We start from the raw sequence: 24,601 nt of genomic DNA on the forward strand, positions 1-24,601 counted from the left end.
AGAAAATCTCCCTGGATGATTTATTTATAAAAAAATAATCGTCTGGGTTGCTTCCGGCAATGACACCGTGCATGCTTACAGGAACAGAACATCCTGTGACTGTCCTCTCCATTCACTAATTATCCTTTTTTTTTTAACATGTTGAAAACAAACCTCGCTAATTGATGTTAATTAGGAGCCCGTTCACCAGCAGCAGACCTGCAGGGTTACAGCCCTGTCAAATACCAGAAATGTTTTTAAAAACTTTGTAATGTCAGCAGCACACTGTTTAGTTTGGACACCATGAATCCCTAGGAGCTGATAATAATAATAATAAAAAAAGAGAACCTATACCAAAGTTGTGGTGTCAGACTCGAGCACCATGGGAGGTTTTGTTCATTACCCTCATCGAACACGAGCCACCACATTTGTCACAGCCCAACCTGCGTGAAGTCCCATGTTAATACGCTGCACACACCCGGCTGTAAAGCTGTACCGCAGTGCAGTAGCGGACTCAGGCTGTCTGAGGACAGTGGTGGGGGAAAAGAGGACATCAGCTCAATACAATAGGATAACAGTGTAAGGAAAGTTTTTCTATAGCACATGTAGCAGCTTTATCACAGTTTTTTTTTTAATCCTCTGGACTACCCAGTGTGAAACTTTATCACATTGTCTGCCCATGTGGCCTCACTGTAGTGCATATGTTCAGTTCTTCCCCTCTGGAGAGTCAAGTTCAAGTTATCTTTATTAGTCAAATGCACAATATAACAGGCAAAACAGTCATAGCTGGCAATGACATTTTTGTGTTCCAAGCTCTCCTCAATAATGCAAAAAATAAATATAAAAAAATAAAATAAAAAAATTAAAATTAAATTAAATTAAATAAAAAATAAATAAATAATAATAATAAAAAAAAATAATAATAAAATAAATAAAATAAAAATAAAAATAGTCATCCTAGAAAGACCTAGGCCCTTTCTGAGAAGGCACAGTTCAGTATGGAGTGCAGACTTTTCAGTAGTCTGAACCCTCGTTGTGCAAAAGGTCCCCCACTTTCATAGTTTCAGTGAAGACACTCTAATTTCCATCACTCCATCTGTCCTTGAACAGCCCATGCCTGTTAACAACGCCCCCCCATCTGCACCTATCACTGACCTCTGACCCTTTTTTTCCACCTAATTACACCTCATCAGAAGCAGCATCACACAGAGAAGACTACTGCACCTAAACTCGGTTCTCTGGACTTCTGCTTTATCGTTTTAGCTTCTGTGCGTCCATGAGACTAAACCACACACACACACACCTATCTTCATTTATCTTCACTTCATGTCCCAAAAAACATATATAATGTTTTTCAATAAAAGAGTGGCATCTCAAAGAGAGAGTGTGTGTCAGACTGATTTCCCCATGTTCTTACCGGACAACCTGTGGCGTCTGCATTTCCTTTAACCACACTAAAGGTTCAAACATCACTGAGGTCTCAAGAGTGGCATCCAGAAACCATCGCCTCTTTTATACTCGTGGTCATTCAGTAGGCATTTTTTGGGTCCACCTCAGTAGACTGAATATTTTCAGGATGGACACTTAACTTCCGGGTTTTGGATGCATTCTTTCAGGAAATGAGTCGTATTTTAACACCCCACAATGCCGTGCGACAATTAAATGTGAAACATCGCACGTCAAACACGTCGCAATCTATGCAAAAAAAAAAAAAAAAGAACACACAGTTTGAAAAGGAAATTCATAATTTCAACTGCTACAGATGACGGATTTTCTTTGCTCCCTTTTTCAGAGAACATGAGTTATTAATTTCTGTCAGGACCTAAAGACAATTTCAACCAAAAATCTTAAAATGTGTCTCTGGAGGAAATGACCAACCCTGACTTTGACAGTACAAACATTCAAAATAAAAGCCTGACTATTTTTTGCAAAAGAAAGGAATTTCAAACATGTGATTTAAAATGAGAACTATTGAAATGTATCGATTAATCGTGATTAGAAACGTAATCTGACAGCCCAGAATTAAGTAAAATAGTGAAACTTTAGGAGTCACTCTGTTAGTCTTTTTATAAAATCATGGAGACATCAGCGACTTTCCGCTCGCTCTGAGTCATCCAGTGGTGCAGTGTAATTGTTAAATCACACTTCTAACACTTCCTTAACTCGAGCAACCTTTGCGAGTGTGTCGAGTGTTTATCCCGTTATTGACTTCCTGCAGATGATGATGGGATTTACTTGAAACATCTGCTGCAACCGGGTGAGTGCGCTTCACTAACCAGCCGTGAAATATGCAGCTGCACACGTGAATCACACTTTGCTATTATCACATCATCCCCCTGTTCAAGGAAAACATTTGAGTAGCTGTTTTGGCCCTTTTCCCTTCCTCCTCACACGTTAACTCTCTGACTCCTGTAAGGAGGGGGGGGGGGGCCCTCACACAGGTGATGCTGATGCACAAAATCACATCATCAGCTTAACGGATGCTCGTGCAGTCGCTGCCTAATAACCAGCTTTGTGAAAACTGAGCCCTGTTAATTAACTGGGCTGTGAAGGCATCAATGCAACTCACTTAAAGTGTCAGTGCAGAGGGCTCCAGATTAACAAGCTCTCTCACATCCAAGGTAGTTAGTCTGCGGAGTGGAGGGAAGTACATGACAGCAGCAGAGTCGGATGAAAAACTTCTGAGAGGCTCATTTCACGCAGGTATAGTTCATGCAAAAGTGCGAGCGCTAATCAAGCTTAACTCTGTGTCACCGGAATATCCCACTGCGTCCTGTTTGGAGCAGCTGACTCACGCTCAATACAAACATCACTCTACCACCGCTCTGCACCTTTTGTTAGAGGCAAAAAGAGCGATTTTCTTTGGCACACGTCTGACCTTGTGCTACTCGACTGGTTTCATCCCCATAAATAGCCCGTCATCAATATTCCTCACGCTGCAGGATTCGACACTGTCAGCAAGTATGACTTAATGTCGCACGCCTGGCAAATGAGCGATGAGGAAGAATGTGATGCTGTCTTGGATCAGGGACTTTGCGAGTAAAACCGGTGCCACATAAATTCAGTGAAGTGTCAGGTGTGGGGGTAAACGTTCAACGAGTGATTGAATGTTTAACACAGAGAAACGGGAGATTTTAGTTGAAGGCACCTTCTGTTTGCTTTATGGTCCCACAAGGTCACACGAGAGGAGGTGAGAACGTGTTCCACATGGTGAAGCCGACGCCGCCTATGGAAGAACTGTCATGTTTTATTGAGTGTTAAAGAGAGTTCATTGTACAGTGCATCAGGCGACGAGGGCGACCGTGCTGCAGCGGCCTCTAACGAGAGAAATATAGATCATTTAAAATAAATTCTTCCTTTCTCCTCGGGAGATTAGAGGGATGGAACATTCTTTGATTGGCCGCACGTTTCTGTATTTGTTTGGGACTTTTGGTCCTGTTTTTATGACTTGCAGCACGTTTCTACTAAGCAGTGACTTCAGGTGTTGAAAAATGACTCAAATGCTGAAGTGCTAAATCCTGCAGTTCCTGGAGTGTCCACTAGAGGCTGGCTGCAGGAGCACAGGAAGTCACATACACACCCATTCTAAAAAGCCTGTTTTTACAGCAGAGATTAACATGTTTACAGCCTGGTTCAAAAAACCAAATAGGTGTGGCTGTTGGACCATATCCCGGACTCATTTGTGTAGAATATTTAATATGTGTAATGTTTGACAGTTTCTTTCACATCTTTCTCGTGCTATTGGAAAAGTACATTTATATACTTTAAACAATATTTTTAAAGAAAGGATAAAAAGGATAAATGTGCTGTAGAAGACCAAATCGTTGGAACTTGAATCCCAGCTTCTCCGTCCATTCTGCAGACGAGTTTCACACTGTCCTGTCATGCCCTGCTGTCATTAGTCCCCGAAAGGCAATGATATCTGTCGGCACTGTACAGCCCACACCTAATTACAGCATCAGTGTGTGTCAGCGGCTGCCAAGGCAGGAGTACGCTCAAGCAGGCAAGGTGTTAGGCTGTGATGTGCTGAGGCAAGCAGCTCTGGCCCAGCGAAGGAAAAGAAGAAGTGATTCAATAAAGTGTCAAGAAGGAGGAGTGGGGGTCCGCTATCATGCTCATGTTGGCACGGCACACAGGAAGAAGACATTCCTGCACATGAGTGACACTCATAAATAAATGTGACCTCAGGTACAGTTTGCACGCCAACGACTGCAGCAAGCTGTGTCACCTTAGCTTGCTTTCATATGCAACCATCAGATACACAGTAAGTACAGCTGTGTGCAAACGTAAAAGAAGCACCTTGATAAATAATGAAAAAGATAAATTTAGCGATTCAGAGAATTATTAAGCGTACCCGAGGTGATTATGGAAGCTGCAGTGAACTGCTGCTCTATTGGATTACAGCACATTGCTGTAATATATTCACTTGCAGGCACATTCCCCTGCATGCATGCTCATTTATTCAGGAGAGGGTTAAACTGTTTAAATTAGCATCTTTGCTTGATTTGGCACACATGCTTAGACTGTGAATCTCTGTGAATAATAACTTCACAAACGCATTTTTTAAGCCAATGAAAGGTTTTGCAGCGTCCAAAGAGTTTTACACTTTCAGTTCAAGACAAAGAACTCAAACCTCAAGTTTTCTTGTGTCGATTTGAAGCAGCTTCTTGGTGATGAAGAAGTCCATCATGGTGTCCTCGACTTTTCTTCCAGCTCTTCCATGAGGTTAAACGTGTCTCTGAGTCATGACTGTCTACAATGAGGGAGAAGCTCGAGTCCCGCTGGCTGTGTTGTTGTCAGAGTCGTGTTTACATGGACGGGACGGCCGGCTCCTCCCCTTGTGTATAAAAGCTGTTTTAGTCAAGAACTAGAGAGAAGAACATACTCACTGATTATTTGGATGTTAGTAAGAGTTTTTAGATCACGCTCATTCTGTGTCACTTTACATGAAATGTGAAGCTACGAGCTAACTAAAGAGCGCTAACATTAGCATGCTAACACAACAACGCAGGACACAGGTGATTGCAGCTCGAGCTGAGGACAATTTTGTCCTTGCAAATGTGATAGGAGGAGGGGTTGGAGGTGTGTCTCTGGAGGAGAGCGGAGGCTTCAGTATGGAGGAGGCGTGGCCTAACAGCAGTTTGTTTTGGTTTTATGCTGGAGCTCAATGGCGACATCTACTGGATCAAAAAGTCACACATTCTTCCTTCCTTATTAGCCCTTCTAATTTTTTGATTGACAGGGAATACTCTTTCATTCCACCTCAGCGATGTCCCCTGAATAGTGTGGCTGTCTTTTTTTTGTGTAGCACATCATTTTCAGAGACAGTGGAGTTCAGCAATCATCTTGATGAATCGCTCTGACCGCTTGCCGTGAGGGGGAAACTTGCCAAGACTGGAAATACTTCAGCAGTCTGATATGTTAAAAGGAATTTCAAAGTTGCTGCTGCTGATGACAGATGGAGGCTCTTTGTTTTCTTTTCTCGAGGAGTGATGTGATGAAGACCAGGTGATTGTGCAGAGGTCTGATGTGTTTCTGTCAACATCGACGTCTGCACACAAAGTTTTGTATTTCCAGCACTTAGAAATAGACTCGATCCCTCCGACCTGAAGATGCTTTTTTTCTGTGATAAAATGAATTTGGCTTTAAATGCGACTTCTTAAAAGATTGAATCGATGGATGTGCTTCTTTTATAACCTCGGGGAAGTATTTTCTGGCGTCATCGTTCATTCAGAGTCGAGCACGGTGTCGACTATCTCTGCTGTTCTTTTCAGTCACACCTCGACGTTAAGTGCAAAGCAGTTCAAAACACAGAGTCCACGCGTCACTTCTGAATCTTCGGCCCTCTAACAACATCATAGACGTCAGTCAAATGTGGCTTTTATTATTTCTAAAATTAACCCACCGGTAGTTTATAATGTCACCCTTCATGGACGATCTAATTGTTGCAGATGAGTTTATCATCTCCAAGAAGACGGTGTTTGATTGATGTGGTTAAATGTCAGCAAGTACAGAGCTCTTTGCTCAGCGTTTCAGCGTCAACAGTGAATCATTCTGCCCGATGATCTGCTGCTGTCGTCGTTTTTCTGCTTTGAATTTGGGCTCAAATCCAGCAGAGTGGAATTGATGCATCTCTTTTTTTAATTCATTGCTTTTAAAAATGATTCAGACATGATCGGAGGTTAACCAAAGCGCCATCACTGAAAGCTTAAATAATGAATATCCTTTTGAATAATTGAAAAAGTGTAAGCTTACACATAAAACAAAAGCTCATTTGATCGTTTAAATTTAATTATTCCTCAACAGGAGTTTTTTTTTTTTTAATTGAAACAGTTAATGAACAGTCGGAGGCTGTTTAAGTGGAAATTGTCTAATTTGAGATCCTTTGCCTCGAGTGATCCCCCGACTCATCTTTTAGGTGAACAGCCCGAGGTGTTGCCCTAAAAAAAAAAAAAAATCAGGAAATTAATAAAGCACTCAAGGTCATGTGCCGGGAACGTGTGAGAGGAGCGATCCATCTGCAGCTCCCAAGGACCGGCCAAGGTAAAAACAGGCCGAGGCTTCATATTTCTTTAAAATGACATTAGCATTTCAGAGTGCAGCAGCGGAGAAAGCTCGGCTCTAGAATTGCAATAACTTGTTTGATATTGCTCGACTGCAGCCGGGACGCCATTCGATTCCACGCCGCGAGGGCGGTGTAATCTTTTTCAGATCTCTTCACTTATTTTTTGTTCGATACAGTTTGCTGTCGGTGCTTCGAGGGTTTCTCCAGTCGTCATGTGTTTGGCTGTAATCCTCCAAGGATTGTTTTTTTTTACTTGTACCTGATGTGTTTATTATGTTGCGCCCTGAGAGGACAAACACGAACAAACATGATGCATGCTTCACCTGTGAACACCTGCTGTGAGATAAAAACATCTCTTCAGACCTTTTCAGACGCAAAAGTGTCCAAACTAAGATCAGCCGTCATCACGTCTGTGTTCCTCAAGTGTGTTTCTCAGGTGTCTCCCTCAGGTGTGTTCCTCAGGTGTGTTTCTCAGGTGTCTCCCTCAGGTGTCTCCCTCAGGTGTGTTCCTCAGGTGTGTTTCTCAGGTGTGTTCTTCAGGTGTGTTTCTCAGTTGTTTAACAGATGTGTGTTCCTCAGGTGTGTTCCTCAGGTGTGTTCCTCAAGTGTGTTTCTCAGGTGTCTCCCTCAGGTGTGTTCCTCAGGTGTGTTCCTCTAAGTGTGTTCTTCAGGTGTGTTTCTCAGTTGTTTAACAGATGTGTGTTCCTCAGATGTGTTCCTCAGGTTTCTCAGGTGTGTTCCTCTAAATATGTTCTTCAGGTGTGTTCCTCTAAATATGTTTCCCAGGTGTGTTCCTCAGGTGTGTTCCTCTAAGTGTGTTTCTCAGGTGTGTTCCTCTAAGTGTGTTCCTCAGGTGTGTTCCTCTAAATGTGTTCTCCAGGTGTGTTTCTCAGGTGTGTTCCTCTAAGTGTGTTCCTCAGATGTGTTCCTCAGGTTTCTCAGGTGTGTTCCTCTAAATGTGTTCTCCAGGTGTGTTTCTCAGGTGTGTTCCTCTAAGTGTGTTCCTCAGATGTGTTCCTCAGGTTTCTCAGGTGTGTTCCTCTAAATGTGTTCTTCAGGTGTGTTCCTCTAAATATGTTCCTCAGGTGTGTTCCTCTAAGTGTGTTTCTCAGGTGTGTTCCTCTAAGTGTGTTCCTCAGGTGTGTTCCTCAGGTGTGTTCCTCTAAATGTGTTCTTCAGGTGTGTTCCTCTAAATATGTTCCCCAGGTGTGTTCCTCTAAATGTGTTCCTCAGGTGTGTTCCTCTAAATGTGTTCTTCAGGTGTGTTCCTCTAAATATGTTCCCCAGGTGTGTTCCTCTAAATGTGTTCCTCAGGTGTGTTCCTCTAAGTGTATTCTTCAGGTGTGTTCCTCTAAATGTGTTCCTCAGGTGTGTTCCTCTAAGTGTATTCTTCAGGTGTGTTCCTCTAAATGTGTTCCTCAGGTGTGTTCCTCTAAATGTGTTCCTCAGGTGTGTTCCTCTAAGTGTATTCTTCAGGTGTGTTCCTCTAAATGTGTTCCTCAGGTGTGTTCCTCTAAGTGTGTTCCTCAGGTGTGTTCCAGATGTGTGTTCCTCAGGTGTGTTCCAGATGTGTGTTCCTCATGTGTGTTCCTCAGGTGTGTTCCAGATGTGTGTTCCTCATGTGTGTTCCTCAGGTGTGTTACAGATGTGTGTCTCCTCAGGTGTGTTCCTCTTACACTGAGAAGGATGACTGATCACATGTAATTCTGCATGTTGGTTCTCACCCTAACCCTCATTGTGATTCCACTGGTCGGATTGTTTTTTACCAGCTGACAGATTTTTTTTCTGCAGCAAGGTCGTTTACACATTTTAAAAATCAGATCTAAAAAAGAAAAGTAAGAATGTCGTGTTTCTTTGGAGTGAGGTGACGTCTGACTGTTTTCTGAGCCTTTATTTTCAGAGCCTGTTTACATAACGACCTGATGATGTTTGTTTAGTCTGAACTGCTGTTCTGCTTTCAGAGGTTGTATGTTCTCGTCTGAAGCACCGGTGGTGAGAAGCGCTCCTGTTGTCTCTCTTCGTCCTCCAGCTGTCGCTTTCTCTAAAACACAGAGTGCATTGAAGCGAAACAACACAAAACACACATTCCTGCAAACACACACACACACACACACACACACACACACACACACACACACATCACAAGTCATCACAGACGGCAGCAGCCCGTGTGTCGGGAGCACTCGTGTAACAGTATGAAGGGCCCTTTAATCTGCAATTTGCTGCAATCAGAGACCCCAGACCTTTGGGTTACCATGATTCACATACTTGAAATCGATCCCTTGCCAGACACCAAACAATGAGGGTCCACTGTCCTATTTTCTGTGTCTGAGCTCCTTGTTCTGCTCGGCTTATATAACGTCTCTGACACATCTAATTTAGGAAGGTGCCTCTGTCTTCCTTTGCTGCCTAACTTGAGGTATTAATCCTGGAAATGAGCCGTCTGGAGTTCCGCCAGCCCAGTCTTTCCTTCATTGTTATCCTCATTTGATCTGACATGACATAGAATCTGAAGCTGAACCAGCATGCCTCACTAACACAGCTTGCAGCAAAACATTTGCTTCTACAAAGTGCTAGTTTACATATTCATTAGCTCACCAACACATTAATTTCCCCTTCAGCTGTAGTTTGATTTCTCTTCACATCTCTTCACTTTTAAATTCAGTTTAAATTTATCCATCCATCATTTCATTATTTACACAGCTTTTCCCAATCTAGGGTCGCAGGGGGGCTGGAGCCGATTCCCAATCGTCATTCGTCGAGAGGGGAAGAGGGTTAACGTCCAGAACTGGTCACTAGTATGTGCTGGCTTCTCTGACAACAATGCAGCAGCCAGTATGTCCTCCTTCTAACTTTAGATTCTGGTCCTGAATGCTCTGGATTTGTTTGGACCAGAGAAGGTTTTGGACGCCCCTCGGTTTGCCAGATATGAGAGCAGTTATCAGGTCAAACCAACAGGTGTTGCAGCGATGGAAGCGGGCTTTTTTGTCCCAGATGGGACGACAGTCAGGGGCGTGTCCACACTTTTTTTTTGACTGAGGTGGCCCAAGTTATACAAATCATATCAATTATTTACCCTTTCTAACCTCAATAATATCTACTTCATAACACAAGCCAATGGAAACATACTTATTTTTGTGGTGGCCAAATACATTTCAAGGGGGCGCCCGTGCCACCCCTCTGGACACGCCCCTGACCTCAGTACATTCGTCATGACCCCCTGAGCGTCTCGTCTCTCGGCTGGTTTTAAACACGAGGCGCAGAATAATATTTCTTTCTTCTTAAAGTCATTCATGAACCACCAGAGAGTCGGCTCCCCACAATGATTGCTCTGTTAATTACAGAAGAGAATTAAAAGTCTGTATCTTTTGATTAACATAAAACAAGTTCCTTGTTGGTTCTCCTGTGTCCTCGTCTGTCGACGCTCGTCGTCTACAGAAAACACATCACCGCTAATTAGTCAGATCTCGTTTAGAAAAAAAAAGCCTTGAAGTCGTAGTTATTCCTACAGATTGCACTCAGCTGTGTCTGCTCTCCCCCATATCTGGACTGAGAGGGTTTCGTCTTAAATATGGAGTAAGAGGAGTGCGTGGGATTACCGGCTAATTAGTGCAACCGTGTCATGGGATTAATTAAATCAAAGCATTTACATATATTCTAATTGTCTCAGCGTGCTAATTGGCAAACGGGAGCCACAGTTGTGATATTGATTGTTGGAGTTTGTTTTGCTTCCATCTCTAATGCTTCTCCTTTCTGTATGTTGTTATCACCATCCTGTCCGCTGGTCAACACGCTGAATACAAATAGAAATGCATGTATTCAAATGTTGTCCTTCAGCGTCTTTGTTTAGATTCATGATGAATTGTACCTTCTGTAATGAAAGCCCTGCAGCGACTGCTTAAAGAGCCTCGCTGGTTGGTGCAATATGGCAGCTTCATCTTAAAGCTACTCAACTGGACTGGTGCTCGCATTTCCTTTTTTTTTGTGATTAAAAAGATTCTGAATTCTCTTTGTTGATATTTTCTGTACAAAAGAAAATACATATATATTAATTTTTAAAAGTAGTGTAGATCTAGCCTTGTTTAAAAAGCTATGAAGGAGTTCCTATAAGTTTTTTTTTTAACCAAGGGTACCCTGAAGCGGCGGCCTGAAGCGACGGCCTGAAGGGAGCGGCTGAGACGAGTGTTGAAGGGGGTGTGAAGGGTCCTCGGTGATGCAGACCGCTTTCCTCTCTAATGTTGTTTGTCATACAAGAGGAAAGAACAGCATGTGCATCACTATCTTGTAAAGATTATGTATTGTCCTGTGTAATTGTTGCTTATGCGATGGAAGATCTACATTTTAAAGGAGCAATCAGTGAGATGTGTAGTGAGTGAAATGATAAAGGTATCTTACTATCTGATCATTAAGGAAACATGTTGAAGTTCTGGCTTCTCTGACAACAATGCAGCAGCCAGTATGTCCTCCTTCTAACTTTAGATTCTGCTCCTGAATGCTCTGGATTTGTTTGGACCAGAGAAGGTAGGCGGTTTTAAGGCGACCCCCACACGGTCGTTTTGGACGCCCCTCGGTTTGTCAGATATGAGAGCAGTTATCAGGTCAACAGGTGTTGCAGTGATGGAAGCGGGCAAGAGAAGTGGTTCAGATAGAAGTGATTGTACCCGACCTAAAAAGCCTCTGCATGTTTCTAATAAGCTCCACGAGCAGAAACGTGCTCAAACTAGGATCAATATTGGAGATGCTTTTGAAAAATGGAGAGAGGTTAGAACACAGAAAGGTTTACAGACCCATGCAGAGCTGGATAAACACTGAAGCTTCAGAGTCCACCACATGGTGACCTGAGTGAGCATGGACTCTAGAGGGGGGAGGGGGGGGGGGAGACAGCTCTCTATGATGTTTTGAATTTAGACTGCAGTACCCATTGTAACCACTAGGTTGGGAGAGGCAGTGACATGACGCTTAAATGTCGATGAAATCATTAAAAACAGACAAAGGGGTCGTGAGGTCACATGTTTACTTGATTAACGCCTCCACCTCACTGTTCATTGATTCAGAAAAGGTAGAAGACCACTTGTGAAAAATGTCAGATATAATTGATGCTCATCTGCATAACAGAGCTCGCTTCTATACGGGCGGGCTGATTCAGACGTATACCCTGTAGAGCGAGGGAGGGGGGGGAAGGGGGGGGGGGGGGGGGGGGGGGGCTGAGTGGGAGGACAAGTCAACACAAGGTAGTTAGACTTTTCTTTTTCAACCCAATCTCTTTCCTCTCCGCATAATTATATGAATGAAATTAATTGGGAATGTGCATTTGCATATCTAGGTTATTTCTTTTTATGGAGAGAAAAGAAAAAGAGCCTTCAGAGAGTTTAGAAACAATTACAAGCCCCCCAGATATTAAAACACCTCAATGTCCTCTGTCCTGTCTGACTGTCTACCCTCCCCCTCCCCCCAAACCCCGCCTCCCTCGAGTGTTTTGCTCCAGGGACGATTTGGCCTCTGCACTCTGGCGGAAACGTGATAACGCAGCAGAGCAATATGTTAATGTACTTTGCCGGCACCTTTAACACGCACTATCACCCGACATCTTTAAATTACTCTGAGCACCTGTTGGTATTTCTTTTTTTTTAAACGGTTTTGCCGGAGAGGACAGACGTGGAATTAAGTTCTGAAGAAAATGTGATTGGACCGGTTTGATCTGATAGCGGCTGGTAAATGCCACGGTGGGGAATCTCATTTTCTGTGTTGTGCTGAAAGTTTTTTTTATTCCACTGCTGCTTTGTAATAACACAGAGCCAAAGAGAGAGAAAGCCAAAGCTATTTTTAATCAACTGAGCTGATGTATTATGTTGTTGGAGGAGGAGGAAAACAGATTATCCTCAACTGGAGGTTACTCTCTACTCCAGGGTTTAGAGGAAATGTTGAAGGAACATGTTTTATTCTTCACCACAAGAGGCCGAAGCTGCATTATAGGATCATCATATCTGAGTGCTTTCATCCCACTCTCCTGTAAATGTAGTAAAGCTGATGTCCAAAGGAGAGGATCATTATGTGTATAGCCTTGCAACTAACGATTATCTTATGAGTTATTCAGTTTATCAATTTATGCAATGTAAGAAAAAGTAGAAACATTCCCTTCATGAAATCCCAAATGTCTCGTTTTACAAAGCTAGTAATCTAAAAGACGTGGAGTTAACATTCAAAATGAAAGCTGCTTATGAGGTGGAAAATTCACATTTTAAAGGTCCAATCAGTGAGATGTGTAGTGAGTGAAATGATAAAGGTATCTTACTATCTGATCAGACATTAAGGAAACATGTTATGTTGAAGTGCTGGCTTCTCTGACAACAATGCAGCAGCCAGTATGTCCTCCTTCTAACTTTAGATTCTGCTCCTGAATGCTCTGGATTTGTTTGGACCAGAGAAGGTTTTAAGACACCCCCCACACGGCCGTTTTGGACGCCCCTCGGTTTGCCAGATATGAGAGCAGTTATCAGGTCAACAGGTGTTGCAGCGATGGAAGCGGGTCAAGAGAAGTGGTTCAGATAGAAGTGATTGTACCCGACCTAAAAAGCCTCTGCATGTTTCTAATAAGCTCCACGAGCAGAAACGTGCTCAAACTAGGATCAATATTGGAGATGCTTTTGAAAAATGGAGAGAGGTTAGAACACAGAAAGGTTTACAGACCCATGCAGAGCTGGATAAACACTGAAGCTTCAGAGTCCACCACATGGTGACCTGAGTGAGCATGGACTCTAGAGAGGAGGGGGGGGGGGGGGAAGACAGCTCTCTATGATGTTTAGAAGTTAGACTGCAGTACTCATTTTAAACACTAGGTGTCAGAGCTACATATCGCTCCTTCTAAACAGATTTCCTCGTATGTTGGAAAAGTTTGAATCAAAGTTGGTTATTTAGCAGCTCTGCATAATTTCTGCTTTTCCAAACGTATCAGAGTGTAATATTTAATCCAAATTGATGTTTCTGGAAGCAGAATCACTCTCTCATGAAAACATGAACAACACTAAATTACAGTGATGTGATTTGTAATTAGTGATTTTCCACCGTGTGTGTGCGCTCCAACTTGGCCTCTATATCGCCGACGACCCTGAAAGCGAATCAGTTCTTCCATTACAACGCCGGATATAATGACATTCAGCAGGATTTGCTCCAAATGAGACAGTCAGATAAATTGCCAGCGCAAGTTTATGATCAGGGTCACAGACACACGCCCACAAACAGAAGGCACTTTTTGCAATGGAATATATTTAAACACTGAACAAATGAACAACCCAAATTGGGAACTGCTGGGTTAAATACAGACCAACTAAACGCTGGGTTTATACAACCAAGCAGGATCATTTTGAACTGTATTATTGGGTTATTTTTACCTCATACATTAGTTGAATATTTAACTCAAATGTTGGCTCATAACTGGAATCTTTTATTATTTTCACCTCATGAGTAGGTGATTATTTTCTTGTGTTTCCTTCAATTCAACCTCATTTTCAGTTGATATATCTGAACAAGCGAGCGCTCCTGAGCAATTCCCAGACTTGGTCTGCAGCGGAACTTGAACCGGAGACTCTCCAGTTCCCAACCCAAATCCAGAATGAGCTACTGCCGATATATCTTAATTTAATCTAGTTCATTTGCCTACTACAAAATACACACAACATTTCCTTATGCAAATTCTACATTAAGCGAGTGCAGGCCCTGGATCATTTATCTTCATGTTTGCTCATGTTCTTCATGTATCTCACATTATTTTATTCATTCTGTTTTCCTGTTTCCTGCCTCTCACTTGACGCTCAGACTGCTCACTTAGGCAGGGAGTGTGTTTGTGTGAGTGTGTGTGAACGAGAGAGAGAAAGTCATAATACACATGATGGACGTGTTGGGATAGCAGACTCATCCTGATGGCGAGCAGTCTTGTTGTCATGACCTGTCACTGTGTGCCCGGTGGCGTGGTCACTGGACTCAATATTTCCTGCATACATTCATATTTGTTTTTGGATGCTTGATGTTTTTTTAAAGTCATGATATTGTTTAAATACTCCCTCTAAAAGCTTGAGCCATCTGCTGTGAGTCTGGGTGCTTACTGTGTCCCTTCCCAGTGTGAAGTTGGTAAATGCTGCCCCCTTGTGGCGATCAACACACATTACATGCTTGCATAAATCACTGTTGCAGAAGACTTTTTTTTTTTTTTTTGGATTGTTTTTTCATATTTACACACAGAGTCTTTAAGTTGTCACTGGTGGAGTTGGTGTTTCATGTTGCCTTCAGGTTGCCACACCGTCTCCACAAACGTCACATGGGGTTCGGCGGCGATCGGTTTGGTTGACTTGTCCGTGTGCAAACACTCAGTGATCAAATGAATCGTGCTCAGGATGGTCATCAGGAGCATCAGGAGCCCTGCAGATAAGAGAAGGACAGGATGAACGTGCAGAATAAAGACACACATGTATTTGTTTGATATGCATCATGCTCTCTGCGGGGGACTTTTTTTTACCACAATAGATCGTGTTTGCAGCGAGGTCGTGGAAGCGATAGCTCCTGGTAAACATCGCACCCAGACCCAGGATGAGAATGGCGTAGACGCTGAAGGTGTAGCGCAGGTACTTGGTTAACCAGAAGCTCTGCAGGACGAACCTGAAGAGATGCAACATGTTCAGTTATTTCTTTTTCTTATTCTGCTTCACAAACACAAACGACTCAAATGATTTTAAGTCCTTTTATTCTCACCAGGTTAAAGCGCACAAGGTCACTATGGTGAGGACGACGGTGCTGATGAGCGGGTCCGACACGCCCGCTTTGTACTTGAATAATATGCCGAGACCCACCACAGCGTTCAGCAGAGACCACCAGGCAAACACTGCTAAGCCGTTCTGGGTCTGGAAATATTTTAACGAGCATGCATTAATGTAGAGATACATCGAATTTCACACAACAGACAACTCAAAGAGCAGAGCGTCTCATGCTCACCAGGTAACGCGTCCATGATGACACTGCCGAGTTGTTGACGGACAGCCAGGCTCTGTGTTTGTAGAGGTTAGAGTAGGACATGTAGAGCATGTAGAAACTGAGCCCTGGTAGAATCCACCTGACCGCCACGGCTCCGACTAGAAAGCTGTATGAAGCCAGAGTTTAGCTTTGAATGCTTGTGCGCATGTCTTTCTTAGTTCATGGTAAATGTTGAATAAACAGGACTCACTGTCTCTCCCAAAGAGTCATGCTGAACATTCTTGAAATATTAATCACGGTCCACATCAGATAAAACGATGGAGGATGGATTTCTGGGTTGCAGGACTCGGGGCCGAGGACATTTCTGCAGATTTACACACAAGGTTAGAACAGATCTTTAAAATTGCACTTAGTTAAATGTACAAAAAAGGGCAGCTTGGTTTAAAGGAGCAGTATGTAACTCTGACCCCTAGTGTTTAAAATGAGTACTGCAGTCTAAATTCTAAACATTGCAGAGAGCTGTCCCCCACCCCCCCTCTCTAGAGTCCATGCTCACACAAGTCACCAAGTGGTGGACACCAGCTCTGCATGGGTCTGTAAACCTTTCTGTGTTCTAACCTCTCTCCATTTTTCAACAGCATGTCTCCTAGTGAACTTCTTGTAATATTTCTAAACAAAGTAAAATCCTGCAAAACCGGAGATTTAAGGACTACAACAAATTCTGGTAAAGCCAGTTTACAATTAAGCTTTAAAGACAACAAACCTGTTGAACAGGCCGACCACTGCATAGACGAGCCAAAGAGTAGACCAAACGTCAACCAAAACCCAGTACTGCTCGGACCACCAGTCCATGGTCACCTCCAGGGGGAAGGTCTCCGAGACATTTCTGCATGACGTCTGAAACAGAGCTGGACGCCAAGACAAAAAAAAATCACTGATCCCTGGTTTGGATATGTCATAGTGCTGTGACCATTGATAGGATGGTTATCTCTGTGTGTGTGTGTGTGTGTGTGTGTCTGTGTTATTGTCTTAATTGTTTGATTGTCTTGTATCAAGGTCTGCTGCTTGCAGAAAAATAATCAAATGACTGTCAGGTCAAAGGTCGATATTTTAATTTGAGGTGCGCAGTAGACAGCCAGTGAGTTTTATAAATTATTAAAGTGAACTTATTTCTCCATAACTTTAAAGATGTGATGTGTGATTCTAATCCACAACACCTTTCAGGGAAAAAAAAACATAAAGACAAATAATCCGGGGGCGGAGCATTTAAAGGAGCAGTGAAGGGAGGGGCGTATGTGTTTGGCTTTTGGTTAAAAAAACAACTAAGATTGGCATAAATCTCATGCCCCATCTTTAAAACTGATCAAACATGCATCATTTGGATTCGAAACAACTTCTTTAAGTTGATTAAATCACAAAATATAGCATCAAAAAACAACAACTTGGTCATAATGAAGGGCTCATTTTCAGGATTTTAAAATCACAAATTCATCAAACACACATCGATCCATCCGTTATCTATACCGCTTCTTCCTGTTCGGGGTCACTGGGGGTCTGGAGCTGATGTCAGCTGTCATTGGGCGAGAGGCGGGGTTACACCCTGGACTGGTCGTCAGTCAATCACAGGGCTGACACATAGAGACAGACACATTCACACCTACGGGTCACCAGTTGATCTAACGAGCATGTCTTTGTCTTTGGACTGTGGGAGGAACGGAAACTCCACACAGAGAGGCTCCTGTCAGACGGGGATTCAAACCAGGAACCTCCTTGCTGTGAGGCACTAACCACTGCACCACCGTGCAGCACACACACATACAAACAAACACACAGAAATAGGTCACTATAAGCACACACCAGCTTGTTTAAACCATAAATGTCCCTGCTCTGAGCCCTTCCCTCTGGCCTGATCAGATGATTTTAGAGTGACTCACCGTTGGGCACCCAGCTGTCCTTTGCCAGGTTCAAGAAGATGTGTGCGATCACCTGAGTAATGACAGCCAGGCCGATGCACCCGGCGTGTATCGCTACATGGTGACTGTGTCTCGCTGACATCTGCATCCTCGCCATCGTGCCTCGACAGCTCAGCTCAGACGACTGTGAGGAACGACGTCTGCCTTCACAATCAAACACATTGGACTTCGGATGGCAGCATGAAACGTGTTATTTCACTTTATCTCTTTGATAGGACCTTTAATGGCCTGTGATCCCTGTGATTAGGAGGCCATATAAAGTGTGTGTGTGTGTGTGTTTGTTTGTGTACTAGCAGTGAGGGCGTGCTGACACTCTGTCCAACAGTGAGACGCTGACATAAGGACATTTCAGTTTTTACACGGCAGATTTGAAATCGTACTCGACATACCTTATCGATGGGATGAGTTTGTGCTGAAAATAAAACTTCAATTATTGATTTTTAAAATAGTTGAAATCAAAAACTGGCTGATTCTTTAGAAAGAAAAGACGTCAGGCTCTGGTTTTGGTTTCAGTGAATCTTTGGTTTCTTGTACTTTTGTCCTGAATAACCAACAGTTTGTGTGTCTTTGTTTTGTTCTAGAAATCTGGATATGTCGCGGCCTGAACCTTGGCCACCAGTGTCCATGTGTTTCTGCAGCCCCCCCCCCCCCCCCCTTGTGTTTCTTGTTGTCGCTCTCTGTTTGTCTCTGAGTGTCCTCAGTTCTCAGTTCTCCTCACCTGCTCTTCCTCTTGATTGCTTCAGCCAGCTCACACTCATGAAGTCATCAGCCTGCAGTGTATATATAAGGGACCCAGAGTTTTTATATTCGAAAAAAAAGAAATGAAAATATTCCTCACTCCCGTTTTTCTTAATTTTCGTCATTTATTTGTTTAAAAAGGTGAAGATTTATATTTTACATGAGGAATATAATTCACACGTCTTTTAGCTTTAAAGGTTCCACATGTTCCTCTAACTCTAACATGTGTCTCTAGTCCGTCTACAAACCCCCCAATGATGACAAAAGTCCATCCTCTCCGTCTTCTACCTGCTCCACTTTTCAGAAAATGTGTGCTCAAACAGGCCGTTTGGAGATGTTCCCTTCATGACATCACAAAGGGCAGTAGGCGCGTGGTCAGACACAGCTCATTTACATATTTAAAGGTACAGACACAGAAACAGCCTGTTCTGAGCAGGGCTGAAATAGAGGGTTTTATAGGCATGATCAAATACAGGATCAGAGTGGATTTAGAACAAGAAACTTCACACACATGTTTTGAGGAGCTCTGAGACTTATTGAAACTGAAGAAGAGGAGGAGAATATGTGACCTTTAATATTTATACAGTATTTACACACTCAGCCTGGTTCTTTCTATACACACGTCATCATGGATACACATCTCTGCCTGACTGAGATGTGTATCCAGAAATGCACAACCTGAAAAAAATCCTCCTGATGAGAAAAATCAGTGACCTGAAGCGATGATTCATTGAAGGAATTTTCTTTGTGTTAAAGCTATTTCTACTGGTGACATACTGGGTCCGCTGTCTCTGTAAAACGGTTGTTTCCGATGCTTCCATATGACCAAAGCGGCTCGTGCCACAAACATGACGCAGGAAAGAGCCAGAATAAAAGCTGTAGAGGGGAGGAGAGGATGTTTCATATTTATACTAATCAATAAAAAAGGACATAATAAAAAAAGATGGTGCTGTTATTCGCCCTTCATTCAGGAGTCAAACCGTACCTACAAAGATGTAAATTGCACTCTCAGGAGAGCTGGAGTTGCTCAGGATCCCCGTCAACCACAGGATCACCACAGGGTAGATGGTCACAATGTAGCGCACATGCTCATCAAGGTAGAAGTTCTCTAACAGAAACCTGTAAGCAGAGTGAGACAGAGACTAAAGATTTGAGTTTTTCTTTTGCTCATGTATCGCCTCTCTCGGGGGGGGGGGGGGAGAGAAAAAGCACCCACAGCTGAACGACAGAACACAGCAGGGAGTCCGACTCACCAGGCTGACAGCTGCATCAGAAGCAGAACCAGCGCCAGCATGGCACAGTCACATCTTAATGCTTCCGTCTGATGCTGCAAGTATATCGTCAGGTTGAGTAGAGTGGCGAGAGTCCCCCATGTTGAATACACTGCTATCCCGTTTTGCACCTGATTCAACACAACGAAAGAAGCTTGGATGATTACCAAAGCGGATGCTGCAACATGTGATAATCCTCAGCTTAACGCCCGTACACGGCACGTTGTAAAATAACTAAATTCAGGATTTATTTTGGGGCAGCAGCTAGACTTCGTTGTTTGTTTCTTTTCTGGCTTTTCAGCAGCGCAACCAATCAGTGGGAGATCCAGGAGAGAAATGGAGGTAAGGAGATATTCACACAGCACCCAAAAACAGTGACAAGCTCAAAAGGAAATATCCTAATCCTGAAGTATTTTGCAGATTGTCTGTACTAATTAAAGGAGCAGTATGTAACTATGACACTTTAAAATGACTGCAGTCTAAATTCTAAACATCATAGAGAGCTGTCTCCCCCCCCCCCCCCCCCCCCCTCCTCTCTAGAGTCCATGCTCACACAGGTCACCATGTGGTGGACTCTGAAGCTTCAGTGTTTATCCAGCTCTGCATGGGTCTGTAAACCTTTCTGTGTTCTAACCTCTCTCCATTTTTCAAAAGCATCTCCAATATTGATCCTAGTTTGAGCACGTTTCTGCTCGTGGAGCTTATTAGAAACATGCAGAGGCTTTTTAGGTCGGGTACAATCACTTCTATCTGAACCACTTCTCTTGCCCGCTTCCATCGCTGCAACACCTGTTGGTTTGATCTGATAACTGCTCTCATATCTGGCAAACCGAGGGGCGTCCAAAACGGCCGTGTGGGGGGGTCGCCTTAAAACCACCTACCTTCTCTGGTCCAAACAAATCCAGAGCATTCAGGAGCAGAATCTAAAGTTAGAAGGAGGACATACTGGCTGCTGCATTGTTGTCAGAGAAGCCAGCACTTCAACATGTTTCCTTAATGATCAGATAGTAAGATGCCTTTATCATCTCACTCTCTACACATCTCACGGATTGCTCCTTTAAAATAGTTGACGGCGTTTTGTGACCTTTTATCACTTCTTCAGTATGAATGCAAGTCAAGAAAGGTCTGAAAACCAATCTCATGGTATTTTGTCTGTTTCTTAACTCTGCTATTTCTCGCCTTCTTATCTCAGACCACAGTGCACGGTCAGTGTGACCGGGCATTTTAACGAGAATTCACCCCTTATATATGGATGATAGAGCAGCCGGCAGCTTTGTGACCAGTGTCTGGCTTCTTCAGACTGCAGGATGCAGAGGCACTGAACACATTTAAAGGACCCTGACCTTGTTGGTAAAATGTTGCTTCTCAGGAATAGCTTGACATTTTCATGAAAATGCTTTTCGCTTCTTTTTTGTTTGCCCAGCGTTAGACGAGAGAATATGTTCTACTTATGTATAATTTATAATATAGGTTGTGTTAGTAAACAGCCTGAAAACAGAAGTAATTACCCTGGCTCTGTTCAAAGGTCATAAATTCCCTGAGAACTCCTAATTAACTATTTTTGTTTAACTAAAACAAAGATTACAAAATAGCCGTTTTGACGTCTGCATTCCTGAAAATATTGAGATAATTTCAGGAGGACTGCTCTGGATATTCTCCTGACCTGGTTGAAGAACATCCTGGAGAACAGGAAACATAATGCAGCAGGTTCATTAGAGCACGGAGGTCGTGCAGCGCACTGGTTTAATGTCTGCGTTTTTATATAGAAAGCCAAGAGAAGAACAAAGCCATCTTTTGGCGTCCATGTTGCCGTTGCCTAGCAGCAGTGTTCCCATACAGTTACCACTTGAACACTAAGCCTTTCCTGTCCACAGCTTCATGAGATCCATCTGAAGGCCGCATATGTTTGCTGCAGGATCTGGTAAAGAGTGTGTTTTCACCGCATGCAAGGACGGAGAAGAATGGCGGGCAATCCTCAACACCTGACTGAGGAAGGTCAATAATTTAACATATATCGTAAAGATGTAAGAGACACGTAAACTGGCCTTTAAATACATCTGGATTCAAACTCCCAGAGCCTTGGATTTGCCCTTCAATCCAAAGATCACCCTGTGTTTGCTGAATGTGTGAATTATTACAGTTTATTTATTTTTTTACGAGCTTTTTACTGCACATTGCCAGTAAACCAAAGATGCCGTACTTCCCTTTATTTAAAGCTAGATGTAAAAGAAAAACACAGAGATGTCAAAGTCCATACATTATAAGTCATATATACCAATATTCTGAGGAGCCACAGGTCTGCGTTGCGATGCTTGTGTAACCAGGCTCCATAGATCTTCATTCCATGACAGGAGAAAAACAGAATCATGTAGCTGGTGATCATCATCACAGCGGAGATGATCAGCATGGGCAGCATCAATCTACACACACAAACAGAAATGAGAACTTTTAGGAAGGGCTGTCAACGTTAATGAAAGAATGAGCGACATGTTCCACATAAATATATCAGAGATCAAGCATATCCTGTGTAAACGTGTCTCTGAGTCATGACTGTCTACAATGAGGGAGAAGCTCGAGTCCCGCTGGCTGTGTTGTTGTCAGAGCCGTGTTTACGTGGACGGGACGGCCGGCTCCTCCCCTTGTGTATAAAAGCTGTTTTAGTCAAGAACTAGAGAGAAGAAGAAGAACATACTCACTGATTATTTGGATGTTAGTAAGAGTTTTTAGATCACGCTCATTCTGTGTCAGTTTACATGAAATGTGAAGCTACGAGATAACTGAAGAGCGCTAACATTAGCATGCTAACACAACAATGTGAAGCTACGAGCTAACTAAAGAGCGCTAACATTAGCATGCTAACACAACAATGTGAAGCTACGAGCTAACTAAAGAGCGCTAACATTAGCATGCTAATACAACAGGACACAGGGGATCGCAGCTCGAGGATAATTTTGTCCGCTGCTTGCCCTAAACTCCTTCATGTGAACTCGAGGGGGAGGGGGCTGTGTGAGGCGTGTCGCTGGAGGAGAGCGGAGGCTTCAGTACGGAGGAGGCGTGGCCAAACAGCAGCTTGTTTTGGTTTCATGCTGGAGCTCAAGGGCGACATCTACTGGATCAAAAAGTCGCACACTCTTCTTTTTACTAGTGACTCGTGGTTATCTACGGTCTCAGATGAATGCACTCATACTTTTTTGTATCTCGATTAATCTGATGCTATTTTGTCCCTTCAGGCTCTCCGTAGATAGTGGTCCTCAGTGTCTCCCTGTAGTCTCAGTGATGTAAAAGAAGGACACTGCTGCATCTTTGAGTGTCTCATTTCACTTTAACAAACTCTCAGACAGCTCAGCTGACGAGTCCAAAGTCATATCCACCTTATGACATCACACATTGACCTTTGTTACCGTTCCTTTGAGCTGTTGGAGATCCCTAACCACTTCCTGTTTCTGTGCTTAACTAGGGATGCAGCGATGCATCGGTCCAACATCGCTATCGGCCAATATCTGCCCTGTTGATAGACATCGGCACCTCAGCAAATAAGATGAAACAAACATCGGTATCGGCCCTGATTTTCCCAAATCGCTGCATCTCTAGTTCCAAACTTTATTTCAAAATAAAAGCAGGATTGAATTCCTTTCAGGGTTGAAAGACAGTACACACATTCAAAATAAAAGCCTGACAATTTGTGACAATAATGGAATTAAAAATGCGATTAATCTCGATTAATTATTGAAATTTTGCGATTAATTGTGATTAAAATGTTGAATCGTTTGACAGCCCTACTTTTTAGTAATGATAGAAAAAACACGGCCTCTGAAATGTTACTACACACCTGTTAACCTTACACACACTTACTCTCTGTCAAACAGAAACAACCATGTTACATTCAGGCACACATTGACGATCATGGAGACATGGAATCCGTAGGGTAGCACTGCAGGCGTGGTGTACATCCAGTCGTAGGCGTCCCTGCAGGAAACACCCAGAACGCTGTTAGATTTTGCAAGAGAAAAATCCAGCAGAGCAAACAGATTGAGCCTGCGGGGACATAATCAGACTCTCTGCTACGAAGTCAGAGCAATATGCGACGGCACAAAGAGGGAGTAAATTGCCTCTGGACTCGGTGAAGTAATTTTTCAGCATGTAATGATACAAGAGGATTGAGATAAAAACGTTCGGGTGGTACTGTTTGGTGTCGGTTTTAAAGCGTGGTCATTTTCTGAATCATGTGTGAGAGACGGTGCCTACCTTCTGCAAAGTCCAGCTGTAAAGTATATGAACATAGCAAAGAGCCATATGTATATGAAATCCCAGACAAACATGGCCCACTGAGCAGGAGTTATGGGAGTTGTGTACATGAGTGTGACATCCTCCGTGCTCTGCTTGAAAATGCCTGCACAGAGATCAGCACCGCGTTATTATCACCCAAAATCCTTAAAACGATTTGTTTTCATTTTTGACACACATACACACACACACACACACACACACTCACCTGATTCAGCACCAAATCCAGATAAAGAGTTGAACGTGATCGCGGCTAAGAGGGTAAACAACCCGACGAACATGAGTACAATGCGGTAGGGCCTGTGGGTTGCCATGACGATGGTCTTCAGCAGGTAAAAGTCCACAAAAATGCTTTAACACCAGACAAACTCCATCTATCTAAACCCGCCTCTTGATATGTCTCATTATCCACAACACAAAGTGGTCCAGAGACAGTTTTTCCTGCAGGTCTGACACGGAGTATGACGGTACCTTCCAGAAAAAACTGTCTCTCTGCTTGATGTTCTTACGGACATTGTGTCATCCCCTTTTTATTGTCCTTAACCGTCCACCTGTTATCTCCCCCCCCCCCCCGGTCGTAAACAATCTGCTGCTTAACCGCTTTAAAGCAGGGTAAAGACTAAAGATCAGGACAAACTGTCAAGAGTGTGAGAATATAAAAACGACAACAAAATAATAACACGGCAGCTCGTTTATAAAAACTGGGGAACATCACCTCCTGGCTGGCTTTCAGTCGGAGCTAATAAATTGGGTGTGAGGATGGCAAGAGTTCAAGTTCAGCTCAATCAGGCGGCTACTCTCGACAAATCCCTCCAACTAATGTAATTAAA

The 24,601-nt window shown here is 43.2% G+C and overlaps 3 protein-coding genes across 3 annotated transcripts in view; all 3 read right to left on the reverse strand.

The window, feature by feature from the left end:
- ackr4b (atypical chemokine receptor 4b) overlaps positions 1 to 24,601 on the reverse strand; it is a 393,880-nt gene that overhangs the window by 67,915 nt on the left and 301,364 nt on the right. The window lies entirely within an intron of this gene.
- On the reverse strand, positions 14,562 to 17,590 carry LOC132994219 (uncharacterized). Its single transcript, XM_061064421.1, has 7 exons — positions 17,440 to 17,590; positions 16,269 to 16,413; positions 15,756 to 15,869; positions 15,527 to 15,671; positions 15,287 to 15,435; positions 15,054 to 15,193; positions 14,562 to 14,956 (listed from the first exon to the last, which is right to left on the reverse strand). Exons 1-7 carry the CDS (start codon positions 17,573 to 17,575, stop codon positions 14,793 to 14,795), a joined length of 993 nt encoding a protein of 330 aa, XP_060920404.1. The 5' UTR covers positions 17,576 to 17,590; the 3' UTR covers positions 14,562 to 14,792.
- LOC132994616 (uncharacterized) lies at positions 18,749 to 24,292 on the reverse strand. The gene is made up of 7 exons (XM_061065098.1): positions 23,980 to 24,292; positions 23,733 to 23,877; positions 23,340 to 23,453; positions 21,763 to 21,907; positions 19,470 to 19,618; positions 19,202 to 19,335; positions 18,749 to 19,092 (listed from the first exon to the last, which is right to left on the reverse strand). Exons 1-7 carry the CDS (start codon positions 24,083 to 24,085, stop codon positions 18,944 to 18,946), a joined length of 942 nt encoding a protein of 313 aa, XP_060921081.1. The 5' UTR covers positions 24,086 to 24,292; the 3' UTR covers positions 18,749 to 18,943.

Source organism: Labrus mixtus, chromosome 19 (assembly GCF_963584025.1).
Source record: "Labrus mixtus chromosome 19, fLabMix1.1, whole genome shotgun sequence".
In the NCBI taxonomy this organism is placed as follows: Eukaryota; Metazoa; Chordata; class Actinopteri; order Labriformes; family Labridae; genus Labrus; species Labrus mixtus.

Coding starts and splice junctions, on each gene's coding strand:
- LOC132994616 (XM_061065098.1), bottom strand. CDS start 24,085: ATGGCAACCCACAGGCCCTACCGCATTGTACTCATGTTCGTCGGGTTG. Junction 19,619..21,762: donor TGTGGCTCCTCAGAATATTG/GTATATATGACT, acceptor GTGTTGAATCAG/GTGCAAAACGGGATAGCAGT. Junction 19,093..19,201: donor TGCAATTTACATCTTTGTAG/GTACGGTTTGAC, acceptor TCCCCTCTACAG/CTTTTATTCTGGCTCTTTCC.
- LOC132994219 (XM_061064421.1), bottom strand. CDS start 17,575: ATGGCGAGGATGCAGATGTCAGCGAGACACAGTCACCATGTAGCGATA. Junction 15,194..15,286: donor ACCTTGTGCGCTTTAACCTG/GTGAGAATAAAA, acceptor GCATCTCTTCAG/GTTCGTCCTGCAGAGCTTCT. Junction 14,957..15,053: donor TGCAAACACGATCTATTGTG/GTAAAAAAAAGT, acceptor TCTTATCTGCAG/GGCTCCTGATGCTCCTGATG.